The sequence below is a fragment of the Rhinatrema bivittatum genome, chromosome 18 (genome assembly GCF_901001135.1).
Source record: "Rhinatrema bivittatum chromosome 18, aRhiBiv1.1, whole genome shotgun sequence".
In the NCBI taxonomy this organism is placed as follows: domain Eukaryota; kingdom Metazoa; phylum Chordata; class Amphibia; order Gymnophiona; family Rhinatrematidae; genus Rhinatrema; species Rhinatrema bivittatum.
In genome coordinates this window covers 3506006-3521101 of record NC_042632.1, presented here as the reverse complement: position 1 = coordinate 3521101, position 15096 = coordinate 3506006, and the positions used below count along the sequence as shown (strand labels likewise).

The 15096-nt window shown below is 43.0% G+C and overlaps 1 protein-coding gene across 3 annotated transcripts in view; it reads left to right on the top strand.

The window, feature by feature from the left end:
- The window catches only part of PAIP2 (poly(A) binding protein interacting protein 2), a 443063-nt gene that overhangs the window by 380551 nt on the left and 47416 nt on the right, over window positions 1-15096 (top strand). For all 3 annotated transcript variants that reach the window (XR_003853456.1, XM_029583907.1, XM_029583906.1), the window contains one exon: window positions 6065-6244. Coding sequence is in view for 2 of the 3 variants with exons in the window: in XM_029583907.1 (XP_029439767.1) it covers window positions 6065-6244 (180 nt within the window). In the remaining variant the exon portion in view is untranslated. The remainder of the gene's footprint in view (window positions 1-6064; window positions 6245-15096) is intronic.

The following is a 15096-nucleotide window of genomic DNA, read 5'->3' as shown; positions in this document are numbered from 1 at the left end:
GCGGCTCTTCAAGTTTTATACCCTTTGCTTGGGATCAGTTATCAAAGCTGCGAGGAGTGTTCTTTTTACAATTCTTTGAACACTTGAGTGCATTTTTGCACCACTTCTATAGAGTCAAAATTTTTAGATTAGCATACTAAAAAAATATTCAAAAAAAGTTTTTTATTGCAATATTGTTTTATACACACACTGCACACATTGGTCGGAGGAGGGATGTTTATGATTACACTTTATAGTCATATTACCCCGGCTGGGGATTTATGATTTTGTATATGAAACATTCCTTTCCTTCCAAAAAATTTTTTTTCTCATATTAAAGTTTGAAAATTTCCTTCATTCGTTTCACGAGGATTTAAGAGTTTTCGAGAGAGTTGGTACATTTATTATGAAGGTTCCATTTTGAGGTTCTAGGCAGTAAATGATGACATAGACTTAATTGGCATCTCAGAGACATGGTGGAAGGAGGACAACCAATGGGACAGTGCTATACCGGGGTACAAATTATATCGCAATGACAGAGAGGAGCACTTGGGAGGAGGTGTGGCACTTTATGTCCGGGATGGCATAGAGTCCAACAGGATAAACATCCTGCATGAGACTAAATACAAAATTGAATCTTTATGGGTAGAAATCCCTTGTGTGTCGGGGAAGACTACAGTGATAGGGGTATACTACCGTCCACCTGGTCAAGATGGTGAGATGGACAGTGAAATGCTAAGAGAAATTAGGGAAGCTAACCAAATTGGTAGTGCAGTAATAATGGGAGACTTCAATTACCCCAATATAGACTAGGTAAATGTATCATCGGGTCACGCTAGAGAGATAACGTTCCTGGATGGAATAAATGATAGCTTTATGGAGCAATTGGTTCAGGAACCGACGAGAGAGGGAGCAATTTTAGATCTAATTCTCAGTGGAGCACAGGACTTGGTGAGAGAGGTAAAGGTGGTGGGGCCGCTTGGCAATAGTGATCATAATATGATCAAATTTGATTTAATGACTGGAAAAGGAACAGTGTGCAAATCCAAGGCTCTCGTGCTAAACTTTCAAAAGGGAAACTTTGATAAAATGAGAAAAATTGTTAGAGAAAAACTGAAAGGAGCAGCTACAAAAGTAAAAAATGTCCAAGAGGCGTGGTCATTGTTAAAAAAATACCATTCTAGAAGCACAGTCCAGATGTATTCCACACATTAAGAAAGGTGGAAAGAAGGCAAAACAATTACCCGCATGGTTAAAAGGGGAGGTGAAAGAAGCTATTTTAGCCAAAAGATCTTCATTCAAAAATTGGAAGAAGGATCCAACAGAAGAAAATAGGATAAAACATAAACATTGGCAAGCTAAATGTAAGACATTGATAAGACAGGCTAAGAGAGAATTTGAAAAGAAGTTGGCTGTAGAGGCAAAAACTCACAGTAAAAACTTTTTAAAATATATCCGAAGCAGAAAGCCTGTGAGGGAGTCAGTTGGACCGTTAGATGATCGAGGGGTTAAAGGGGCAGTTAGAGACGATAAGGCCATCGCGGAAAGATTAAATGATTTCTTTGCTTCGGTGTTTACTGAAGAGGATGTTGGGGAGGTACCAGTAATGGAGAAGGTTTTCATGGGTAATGATTCAGATGGACTGAATCAAATCACGGTGAACCTAGAAGATGTGGTAGGCCTGATTGACAAACTGAAGAGTAGTAAATCACCTGGACCGGATGGTATACACCCCAGAGTTCTGAAGGAACTAAAAAATGAAATTTCAGACCTATTAGTAAAAATTTGTAACCTATCATTAAAATCATCCATTGTACCTGAAGACTGGAGGATAGCAAATGTAACCCCAATATTTAAAAAGGGCTCCAGGGGCGATCCGGGAAACTACAGACCGGTTAGCCTGACTTCAGTGCCAGGAAAAATAGTGGAAAGTGTTCTAAACATCAAAATCACAGAACATATAGAAAGACATGGTTTAATGGAACAAACTCAGCATGGCTTTACCCAGGGCAAGTCTTGCCTCACAAATCTGCTTCACTTTTTTGAAGGAGTTAATAAACATGTGGATAAAGGTGAACCGGTAGATATAGTATACTTGGATTTTCAGAAGGCGTTTGATAAAGTTCCTCATGAGAGGCTTCTAGGAAAAGTAAAAAGTCATGGGATAGGTGGCGATGTCCTTTCGTGGATTGCAAACTGGCTAAAAGACAGGAAACAGAGAGTAGGATTAAATGGGCAATTTTCTCAGTGGAAGGGAGTGGACAGTGGAGTGCCTCAGGGATCTGTATTGGGACCCTTACTTTTCAATCTAACTAGATAAACGACGCTTGACCGACGTGCCGCAAATGTGCAGTAGAGAGCAGCTCTACTGCGCATGTGTGGGCGAGCATGTAGGTCTTAGGCAGCGTAAAAAAAAAACAAAAACATGGCGGCGGCGGCGGTAGCGGCAGCGGGCGGCGGTGGTAGCGGGCGGCGGTGGCAGCGGCCAGTAGCGAGAGAGGGAGGGACGGACTGAGAGGGAGGGAGGGAGTGGGAGGGACGGAGAGAGAGAGTGGGAGGGAGTGACTGAGTGGGAGGGAGTGACTGAGTGGGAGGGAGTGACTGAGTGGGAGGGACTGAGTGGGGGGGAGGGACTGAGTGAGGGGGAGGGAGGAGTGGGTGAGTGTGTGGGAGAGAGGTAGGGGGTGGGGAAGAGTGAGGGGAGAGTGAGAATGAGGGAGAGGTGAGAGTCAAGGATGTGAGTAAGTGGAAGGGGGAGAGGGAGAATGAGGGAGAGGTGAGAGACAGGGCCGCAGCTGCGGCGGCGAAGACGGGCGGCAGCAGTGAGGGAGGAGAGAGAGAGGGATGGACTGACTGAGAGAGAGGGAGGGACTGAGTGAGAGGGGAGGAGAGGGAGGGAGTGGGACTGAGTGAGGGGGGGAGGGAGTGAGTGGGACTGAGGGAAGGAGTGGGACTGAGAGAGAGGGAGGGAGGGAGTGGGACTGAGTGTGAGTGAGTGGGACTGAGTGTGAGTGAGAGGGAGGGAGAGGGGGGGGAGGGAGTGAGTGAGACTGAGTGGGAGGGAGGGACTGAGTGAGAGGAGAGGGAGGGTGGGGAGGAGTGGGTGAGTGTGAGGGAGGGAGGTAGGGGGTGGTGAAGAGTGAGGGGAGAGAGAATGAGGGGGAGGTGAGAGACAGAGGGATGTAGCCCGTTTAACGGGCTTAACGGCTTGTATATTTATAAATGATCTGGAAAGAAATACGACGAGTGAGATAATCAAATTTGCAGATGACACAAAATTGTTCAGAGTAGTTAAATCACAAGCAGATTGTGATAAATTGCAGGAAGACCTTGTGAGACTGGAAAATTGGGCATCCAAATGGCAGATGAAATTTAATGTGGATAAGTGCAAAGGTGATGCATATAGGGAAAAATAACCCATGCTATAATTACACAATGTTGGGTTCCATATTAGGTGCTACAACCCAAGAAATAGATCTAGGTGTCATAGTGGATAACACATTGAAATCGTCAGTACAGTGTGCTGAGGCAGTCAAAAAAGCAAACAGAATGTTGGGAATTATTAGAAAGGGAATGGTGAATAAAACGGAAAATGTCATAATGCCTCTGTATCGCTCCATGGTGAGACCGCACCTTGATATTGTGTACAGTTCTGGTCGCCACAATCTCAAAAAGATATAATTGAGATGGAGAAGGTACAGAGAAGGGTTACCAAAATGATAAGGGGAATGGAACAACTCCCCTATGAGGAAAGACTAAAGAGGTTAGGACTTTTCAGCTTGGAGAAGAGACGACTGAGGGGGGGATATAATAGAGGTGTTTAAAATCATGAGAGGTCTAGAACGGGTAGATGGGAATCTGTTATTTACTCTTTCGGATAGTAGAAAGACTAGGGGGCACTCCATGAAGTTAGCATGGGGCACATTTAAAACTAATCAGAGAAAGTTCTTTTTTACTCAACGCACAATTAAACTCTGGAATTTGTTGCCAGAGGATGTGGTTAGTGCAGTTAGTATAGCTGTGTTTAAAAAAGGATTGGATAGGTTCTTGGAGGAGAAGTCCATTACCTGCTATTAAGTTCACTTAAAGAATAGCCACTGCCATTAGCAATGGTTACATGGAATAGACTTAGTTTTTGGGTACTTGCCAGGTTCTTATGGCCTGGATTGGCCACTGTTTGAAACAGGATGCTGGGCTTGATGGACCCTTGGTCTGACCCAGTATGGCATTTTCTTATGTTCTTATGTTATCTAGTTTGGCAGAGTGCTTTCTTGTCTACATGGATGACATACAGTTTCTACATCCCATTGGCATTCCTGTGGGCTGATACTGTCCCGATGATCTCACTCTGCTTAACCACTCTGTGGCAATGGCTTACCTACAACAAACTTATCTAAATGTAACCAAAAAACAGATTCGGGTGATTCAGCGGATTAGCTCCAACCAAATTTGAGAACTGAATTACCAATTTTAGCACAAGCACGATGCCTGGAATTCATTATTGGCTTCAGGCTGTCATGCATCCGTCATATAAAAGCAATGGTGAGAAATGGATTTAAAACCATTACTTCAACCATCGGACTTCGTTGTGTAATGCAGGCGTGTATGATGACAATACTGGATTATTGCAATGCAATGGATCTAGGTCTACCAGATCCGCCTATAAAACTTTTAGAGTTGTTGCAAAATGAGACAGCAAGATTGATCTCAGGTCATGCAGAGGGAACACATTTCTCCAGTTCTGTTTGACCTCCACTGACTTCCAACACAGTGAAGGGTCGAATATAAAATAGCGATGCTGGTACATAAGCTACTAGCAATCGACTCTGGATAAATGCGCTGTTGAGGATTTACAATCCATCTAAGACATTGTGATCATCACAAAGGGCACTGCTAGACGTCTCTAGAATTTGACAGGAAAGACTAGCTGAAATGAGAGAGAGAACCTTCTTAATTAGTGGTTTTCCCCACTATGGAACTCTCTGCTACATGAAATGAGGATATCTGAATGTACAAAGACATTCAAGGGTCTGCTAAAGACTTTTCTATTTAGGAAGGCATTTCTCTAATGGGTGGTATGATGGACTAGGAGGCTGAGAAACTTATTCTTGATGTGAATTATGGAATCTTGTATGGAATTTTTAAGTAAGTGATAATAAGACATGAGTTATGGAACTTTGTATTTTTAAGTATGTGATAATATTGTGTATGTTCTGTTGTGAGCCACTTAGAGCCTAGGCATTAGTGGTATATAAATGTAAATAAATAATCTCCACTGTCTGAGTCCAGCACCCGCCTATCTCCTTCCAACACTGACAGTGGAGTGAAAATACAGTGCAGTATTGTATATTTGAGTGAAGTTTTATTTCCCAATTTTCCTAAACATGCCACTTTTTTTTTTCTCTTTTACTGTGCTGTATTTTTAAAGTACAACGCGTGATAGTGGCGCTATAACTCAGCTTCATAAATAGACTTCTTAGATTGTAAGTCTTCTGGGGACAAGGGACACCTGCTTACCTGAATGTAAATCGCCTTGAGCTACCATTAAGAAGGCATGAACTAAATCAAAATAAATAAGATCAAGCTTCCAAAAAAAGAGAAGGAAAAATCAACCAAAATGAAGCAGCAGCGGGACTTTAGTTCATTGTCAGATATAATCAAGGGTAGGTGCAAGTTTCCTAGTATGGCAGCAGTCTGACTTTACTGTACTTCCCAGTTAAAGGAAAAAGGAAGAAAAAGCAATCTTCTGCAAATGATCAGCTTCTACAACTGATAATTGGGAAACATCCTTAGATAGAGCAGGATAGGCAGGAGAAATCAGACAGGTTGAATGGACAAAATGGAACTTATCTGCCAACATCTACTATGTATGTTATATATTAAATTGAACTGTACATGGAAATCTACGAAGTCTTATTATTTTGTGCCTATATTTTGGTTTGTGAATTTCATTTAGGACTCTTGTTCATTCCATTGCGTAGTCACATAGGAGCATCCTAAGCGAGACTAGTTTTGCCTTGCATGGTCATATAGGAATCTGCTGGGAAAGGCTAGTTTTGCTGATCTGCTTACTCCTGTGTTACAGATAGAGGAGGAGCTGTGGGAAGAAGAATTTATTGAGCGCTGCTTTCAGGAGATGCTAGAAGAAGAGGAGGAGCACGAGTGGTTCATTCCAGCACGGGATCTCCCTCAAACCATGGATCAAATCCAGGATCAGTTTAATGACCTCGTTATCACTGACAGCTCCTCCATGGAAGACCTTGCGGTATGTCAAAATTCTACATTTTCTTATCACCCCTACTGGCTTTCTATATGCTGTCCCTGGGGTTTAAGTATGCACTTTAATTGCACAGTCTGTAAGGTTGAAAAAAAATCAAAGTTTCATCAATTTCAGCCTTTTGATTGCCCAACATTTCTCTGTATGGTAATCCAGAAGGAGGAGAGAAAATACACTGCATCTGTAGCCAGTTCTATAGCATAATAAAAATAATTCCTTCCTGTTCTCAAATATGGCAGTCAGCTTCAGTCCATTGATTGGCACCATTCTTTAGAGGTGAACTATATCGTCGCACCTCCCCTGTTCTTTTTCTCCATCAAAAACTTGTTTTCTTTTCAAGGTATATAGCAAGGGGTTAGGAACTCCTTCCCTTGAGTGTTGAAAACAGGTCTGGTTTTCAGGATAGCCAAATATGCATATTAAGTTGGCCACTGGATTCAATGTATGCAAATATCTCATGGAAAGTCTTTTTGAAAATCCTGAAAACCAAACTTTTTATTTTATGGCACTTGAAGATTGACATTGACATTGCAGCATTGTCATGATGGCCTGTTGATAAAATGTTTCAAAATTTCTCTGAAGACAAAAGCAGTTCATTTTACTCACAAGTAGGTGATATGACTGTGCTTTTGGAAAATGGACAGAATCTTTTAGAAGTATCTGGATAGACGAAAGCTTTTCATTGTTTATGCATGGTTGTTGCCATGCTGAAGTGTCCTCCTTCCCCACCTCATTTCCTGTTTGTCTGCTGAGATCATCAAACACATCTTCTGGAATTGCTTCCTTGCAAAAGAGGTTTTCTTAAACCTCTTTCTGACTTTCTGCCAAAACTTTCTGTAGTTAGGTTTTTCGGCACTGTTTAAGAAGTTGGGTTTTTTTTCTATTTTGTTTTGTCTTTTAAAGCCAGTTTGCAATTTTCTTCAATACAACCATTTTATATCTCTTCTGAAGAGGAAAACTTTTTTTGTTTGATTTTTGCCTTGTCAATTTTCCTCTCAATGTCTGAGAAGCGGGCCAGCAGCTTTGAATTCTGTCCCAAGCATAAACAGAAGATGACCATTACCAGTTGTCCTTAGGTTTGCAACAAGTGTGTGGGACAAGGCCATGATAACTTTGGCTGTAACATCTGCTTGGAGATGTTACCAAGAATGGTTTGGAACTGGAAGGATAGGCAGGTGAGCTAAAGTCCCATTATCCTCACAGCTGGTGTTGAAAGTTTGACTTAAGGACTATGGACCGCCACTGAATGGCGATGGCCAGATCACACTGAAGTGAGCTTCAAGCTTCAGTTGGAGGATAGTCCCAGGAGTTGAGAGAAATTTCACTCCTCCCCCCCCCAACTCAAACCAAGACCAGGGCTCTATGCTGGAAAAGACAGCCAAAGGAAGTCTGTGCTGAGCATCAAATAGTGGCTTCAGAGCTTTGATGCCCAACTTAAGTGTTAGGAAATACAGGAGATTCACACCGTCCAAAAAGTCCATACCACGAAATGAGCTCTGCGTCCCAGGTACAGATAATACTGCATTAATCTTAAGAGGTCTAGTCCAGACCCTTTGACAATGACCGCAGAGAACAATGGAGGACATCCACTCCACTACAAGGCTATCCTTGATGTTTCCATCAGAATCTTTGAGGCAGAGTTGCACAGGAGAATTGACAAAGCATTCACTCAAAACTTTTAGGCGTGTTGAGGCAGCATTGAGTACTTTAGTTCGCTTTGGTGTATTGGCTGATCCTCCTCTTGGAATCTTCACAGATCTGGAACCGATATCTCTCTGTACAGTCCTCTGGCCAGAGCAGTCAAACAGATTTTAAGTGGGAAGTAGAATTAAATGGTCAATTTTCACGGTAGAAAAGTATAAACAGTGGAATGCCTCAGGGATCTGTACTTGGACCGGTGCTTTTTAATATATTTATAAATGATCTGGAAAGGAATACGACAAGTGAGGTAATCAAATTTGCAGATGATACAAAATTGTTCAGAGTAGTTAAATCACAAGCAGATTGTGATAAATTGCAGGAAGACCTTGTGAGACTGGAAAATTGGGCATCGAAATGACAGATGAAATTTAATTTGGACAAGTGCAAGATGATGCATATAGGGAAAAATAACCCATGCTGTAGTTACACAATGTTAGGTTCCATATTAGGAGTTACCACCCAGGAAAAATATCTAGGCATCATAGTGGATAATATATTGAAATCATCCCCTCAATATGCTACAGCAGTCAAAAAAGCAAACAGATTATTAGGAATTATTTGGAAGGGAATGGTGAATAAAACAGAAAATGTCATAATGTTTCTGTATTGCTCCATGGTGAGACCGCACCTTGAGTACTGTGTGAAATTCTGGTCCTGCATCTCAAAAAAGATATAGTCACGATGGAGAAGATACAGAGAAGGGCTACCAAAATGATAAGGGGAATGGAACAGCTCCCCTATGAGGAAAGACTAAAGAGGTTAGGGCTGTTCAGCTTGGAGAAGAGATGGCTGAGGGGGGATATGATAGAAGTCTTTAAAATCATGAGAGGTCTTGAACGAGTAGATGTGGATCGGTTATTTACACTTTCAGATAATAGAAGGACTAGGGAGGCAATCCATGAAGTTAGCAAGTAGCACTTTTAAAATTAATTGAAAATTCTTTTTTACTCAGTGCACTGTTAAGCTCTGGAATTTGTTGCCAGAGGATATGGTTAGTGCAGTTAGTGTAGCTGGGTTTAAAAAAGGTTTGGATAAGTTCTTGGAGGAGAAGTCCATTACCTGCTATTAATCAAGTTACTTAGGGAATAGCCACTGCTATTACTGGCATCAGTAGCATGGGATCTTACTTAGTGTTTGGGCACTTGCCAGGTATTTGTAACCCTGGATTGGCCTCTGTTGGAAAACAGGATGCTGGGCTTGATGGACCCATGATCTGACCCGTATGGAAATTTCTTATGTTCTTAAGCTTCTTGACTCCTCAAGTATCCAAAGAACAAGGAGCCAAATGTTAGGTCACAGATGCCCTTGGCTCCATAGTGAATGCAGTCTCCAGACATCCATTAAACCTGTGTTCTCTGAGTGGGAGTCTGAATAGTCTTGGCCCCTAGATCTGTATCTGAGAAGTACCAATACAAACAGGAATACTTAACTGACCTCTGATAATTGCACCTCAGCACAGATGTGGAATATATCTCCACCTGAAGACCTTTCCTTTTCTGACTTTGTTCAATGAATGGGTAAGCCTGTTCCCGCTGAATTACAGGTTGATGATGAGCCCAGAACCCCTCCTCTTGGTCATTTTAAATATCTGGAAGTCCGTAAAAATGTTATTGTTTATTCAGCCTTTCTTCCAGGATATACTAAAGTATGTGGAAACCCTATACAGTATACTTTCATATGGTAAGAAGGCAGACATGAAGTTTCACATCCAGACAACTGAGGAATTTAACAAGCCCCAGTTTCCACACTAAAGAATAATAGTCTAATACCAAGAAGTTGAAGGCCCATGCCTCTGTGCTCCTTGGATTTGATTGTCAGATTCTGGACCTCTTTGGGTAGAAGCATTACCAGAATCCTCCTACATAGTTTGGTGAAATATATATGATACACATGATCTTAGGGGAGCCCCAGGAAGTTACCCTTAAGAGAAACCAGTACTTATGTCACTGGATAGAAACAGGTGAGGCATGTTAAAAGCATTTAGTTCATATGACTTATGATGCTTTTGAAATGTCATTGAGAGCTTTTGCCCTACCTGTTGATGCCACTAGGCCTCAGATCTTCATGCAGATGCTTTTATTTTAACTGCTGGTTTGCAAAGGGTCTCTGGTTGATCAGGAGCTTTTCTGAATCTTGTACTTGGATAGTGCTTTGACCTCAGGATCCTGCCCTAGGGAGAAGTAAAGAACTGGTCTGAGGAACAACCCCTGCAGCACACCACTGATAACCCCTCTTTCCTTGCAGTGAACTCTCCTACTCAACCAGTTTCTAACCCACTCAGGCACTTTAAGGCCTATAAAGAGGATGCTCAGTTTGTTTATAACTAAAGTGACTGGGTTTGAAACTGATTGAGTGGGAGGTGACAAAAGTAGTGGTAAAAGAGTTCACCCAGAGGAACGGGGGTTACTAGTAGTGTACCATAGAGATCAGTCCTCTGTTCAGTTCTCCACCGTTTTGTTAGCAATATTGTGATATTGCAGAAGTGCTATTGGGAAAGATTTGCAATTTTATAGATGATTCTAAAACCTGCAACAGGATAGATACCCTGTAAGGTGTAAAAAAAAACATAAGGATAGGGGCCTAGTGAAGCTTAAGAAATGGTCTAGAGACTGGCAGCTAAGATTTAATGCTACAGACTTCAGGGACATGCATTTGGTTTGCAAAAAGCAGTACAGTACAAGTGGTGGAATTCTGTGTACAAAAGAGGAGCAGGATTGGGGGGGGGATTCTATCTGATGAACTTATGGTGGCCAAACAAGCAAACAAGGCATTGGCAAAAACAAGAAGAATGCTTGGATTTATAGAGAGATGAATAACGAGCAGGAAAAAGGAGATATTGCACTGTATAAGTCTCTAGTGAGACCACATTTGGAGTACTGTGTACAGTTCAGGAAACCACATCTGCCAAAGGACATAACCCGAATAGTTGGTCCAGATGGCACCTATTAAAATGGTCTGCAGTCTTAGAAAATATATGGAGACACTTAAAGATCTAACAAGGATATCCTGGAAGCAAAGAGGGAAAAGGGAGATATGATATAGACATTTAAATATATCTAAGGAATAAATATTCAAGAGGCTCTGGAATGAGAGGGTCATAAGATGAGGGTGAATTGTATTAGGCTCAGGAGTAATCTTGAGGAAATATTTCTTTACAGAAAGAGCAGTGGACACATGGAACAGTCTCCATGTGGAAGTGGTGGAGACCAGGACAAGAAAGCATGGGACAACCACAGAGGAAGGCACTATAAAGCTGAGCAGGAGATATGGATGGGCAGACTGGATGGTCTTTGTCTGCAGTCATTTTCAGTGTTTCTGTAAAAAATAATAATAATGCTTCCTCTACACTCAAGCAGGCCAATTCACATAAGTGGGTTATGCATATCTACCAGCAGATGGAAACGGAGTAAAGCTGGCGTCACGGACATATAGCCCTGCCCCAACATCAACCCGCCAGTATTCTCCATCTCCAGCACATGGTGGACATGCATCTCCCTACTGGGGGTTGCTTGTAGTTTAAAAAAAAAAAAATTGACACCAGAGGGTCCCTCCCTCAGCTGAGTGTCATGTCTGGCAGCCTAGTCAAGCATGGACTAAAAAAAAGTGTCTTGGAGGTGAAGGCTTTCCCCATAGGTAGAGATCCATTCGTGCTCTCAGCCAGGGAGGGCTGCGCTCAGGTTAAATAAATAAATAAAAAGGAATGAGAGATTAGAGAAGCTTTATTTTCCCTATTCCTTCCTTATCGGGTTGTTTTCCCTTCTTCCTTCTCACTTCTCTGGGGAGTTTAGTGAGGTGTGGAAGCGGTGCAAGCTCGGCAGGTTGAGCAGCCTTTGGCAGGGCCCCACTCCTAGACTTAGTCTTTTCAGCCATGTGGTAGGCCACAATGGAGTTTTTCACATGCTTGCATATGCACATTCTCACCATGCGATGGTATAGTGATGTCACGCACATACGCGCCTACTTGTGCGCACACGGCCAGAGACTATATTGTGCATGTGGTTAGGCACGGGTTTTCCTGTGCACGTACTTCTGCAGCCTTCCAGTGAGCACATTTTGGGCTTGTATTTAGCACATACTTGAGCGTGTACTTTATTTTGGGTGCACATGAAACCACATACAGCCAGCGTGGGGAAGTATTGCGCCAGAGACAAAGAAGCCTAAGCGCTTAGCGATCTGTGCTGCTTGCCATATAAGGGCAATATAGCCAGGGATTTCTGAGAGTCTGTGTCAGCGCTGCCTGGATACTCGAGGTGATTTGCTGCCTCCTGATTTTGCTGACGCTGGTCTGTCTCTTCAGACATAGGGGAGTGGGGATGAAGGCGACACAACAGGGGTGTCCCTTTCTTCTGTTTATCTGATGACAGAGACATCTTCGGGGGATGTTCTGTCAGAGAGCGTCTGATTGGGGCCTATGGGGCCTGGTGTGGACCCATCTTCTTTTTTCCTGTGTGGAATTTTTCCAAGGGCTACACACCTTTCTGCAGGGTTGCCCTTTGTAGTGAACTATACCTTCTAAATCGGGATCGCATGCTTGAGATTCCCCCTTTTCTGCTACTGCATGCAAGCGCCTCAGTGATGCAGTCCCTGATGATGTACTGGAGGATGTGGATAAGGATATGTCTGATGACTCTGAGCGGGATTTGGGTTTCTCCCCCTAGAAGAGGAGGAAATTCCCCTGGATTTAGAGCTGTATAAGACTCAGCTCTGTTTCTTTCATAGAGATAAGTTACTGAGACTTATCTCAGACACTCTAGACACTTGGTGTGGCTGGGGATGACTCTACGGGTGTGCAAAAGAAGGACCCCATATTGGTCACCCTACACAAAGCGTCATGTTTCTTTCCTCTCCTGAATGCAATTCAAATGCTTTAGCGGGTCTGTACTTCTTGGATCCGAAGGCAAGGGAACAGTTGTGTTTCTCTTGCCTTCGGCAAGGGAAACACAACTGACCAAGCACAACTGACCAAGCAAACCATCATTTCTGGTGGAAGGAGGGGCAGCTCGAAAGTATGCTGAGGATAGGAGAATTGAAGCTATCCTTAAGCAGGCCTTTTGAGGCCATGGTGATGAATTTACAAATTGCTTCTTGTTGCTCCCTGGTGGCTCAGGCTAGTCTACATCTCTCTCAAGAGACTGAAGGAGCAGGGTAATAGAACCGAGAGCTGCTTTCTTAGTTGATGCGGGCTATGATCTTGTTCGTACTGCTGCCAGAAGGGTGGCTTTTGTGATAGTGGCTAGGTGTCAGCTGTGGCTGCAAAATTGTTCGGCAGACACAATTTCCAAGTCCAGTCTCACAAGGTTACCCTTTAAGGGTTCTCTTTTGTTTGACAGTGAGTTGGAAAAAATGGCAAATAGATGGGGGGAATCCCAGGTCCCTCATTTGCCGGAGGAAAAGAAGCCGACATAGTGTCTTTTTGGGGCAAGAGGCCACGCTAGAGATTGCAGGCGTTTTCATCCTTATAAGAAAGCGACTATTCAGAGGCCTCATCCCTGCTGTAGATCTCAGTCCTTTCAGACCAGAAAGCCTCGGAAGAATGCAGGCTCTAGGATCAGAGCACCCCGATCTTCACAATGAAGGTGTGTGGATTCACCTGCTGGTGCAGGAGATAGGCGGGCTTCTTTCGCTTTTATCAGAGGTGGATCCAGATCACGTTGGACCAATAGGTCCTGGAAGTGATAAGGGATGGCTATGCTCTAGAGTTTCTTCACATTCCTCCGGATGCCTTTATGGTCTCTCTGCAACTTACTACAGAAGAGGGTGGCAGCAGAGACTACCTTAAGGAGGCTATTGAATTTAAAGGCCATAATTCCTGTTCCTGAATTGCAAAAAAATACAGGCCGCTATTCCATTTATTTTGAAGTACCAAAAAAGGAAGGGGCCTTTCTGCCCATCCTGGATTGCAAAAGAGTCAATCGGCATTTGCGAGTGACTAATTTCTGAATGGAAACTCTGCACTCCAAAATAATAGCAGTGCAGTAGGGGAATTTCTCGCATCCCTGGATCTGACAGTGGCATATCTGCCCACGCTGGACAGGGTTAGAGATGAGTGAGTTTTGTCTTTTACGCACCTTGGAAGTCAAGTGGCATCTGATGCAGTTCTTGGCGGTTAATAAATCTGTCAGGAAGTCTGATCGACTGTTCTCCATGATGGAGGTAAACAGAGTGAACCTGCAATGTAGGCAACTATAGCCCATTGGGTTAAGAAAGTCATCACGACTGCCTATGTGGATGCCGAAATTCCTTTGCCTAAGCAAGTTAGAGTACATTCCATTAAGGCTCAGGTGGTATTGTAGGTGGAGCTTCAATGGTCTCCTGTCAAGATTTGCCGAGCAGCAACCTGATCCTCCTTACACACTTTTTCCAAGCATTTCTACTTGGATGTTCGGGTTCAGAAGGACACTGCCTTCGCACATGCGGTGTTGATTGGACTGTGGGCAGCCTTCCGCCCTATTCGGGAGTAGTTTAGATACATCCCACTCGTGGCTTGGCCTGCCTGAGTGCAGAAGAAGGTGAAATTACTATTAATATGATAATTTCCTTTTCTCTAAAGAAGGCAGCCCAATCCAAACCTGCCCTCAGCTGCCAACTTGCCTTTAGTTGGTCCTTTAGGTGCAGATGATGCAGAGTGGTGTTCCTGTTATTCGTTGGAGGACTGGTAAGTGTTATACCCAGTCCCTCAGTTTAATAAATGTTCTTTTTCCTGAGCTCAGTGTTCCTCATTGATTGGAAGCATGAGTGGTTGACGGATAATTATTGAGTTTGTTTGATCAGTTTGTCCACAGTTTGGCTTTTCCAGAGAATACTGGTGGGCTGATGTCAGGGCAGGGCTATATGTCCATGACGTCAGCTTTACTCTGTCTCCATCTGCTGGTAGAAGTGCATAACCAACTCGTGTGGATTGGCCTGCCTTCCTTAAAGGAAAGGAAATTATCAGTAAGTAGTAATTTCATCTTATTTTACTTGCTCATTTGCAAGGGCTTTCTGTGTGTTCTAAATGCTTGTTCTAGTGAATTGAAGAGTAATCCTTTATTGCATTGTGGAAAACCGAGCGGTGTTTCCCAGACTGGAGGCACAAAGCCACACAGATTCAAGCCTTTTCTAATGCAGATAAAACTTTATTCAAGTTACAGCTATTAGCG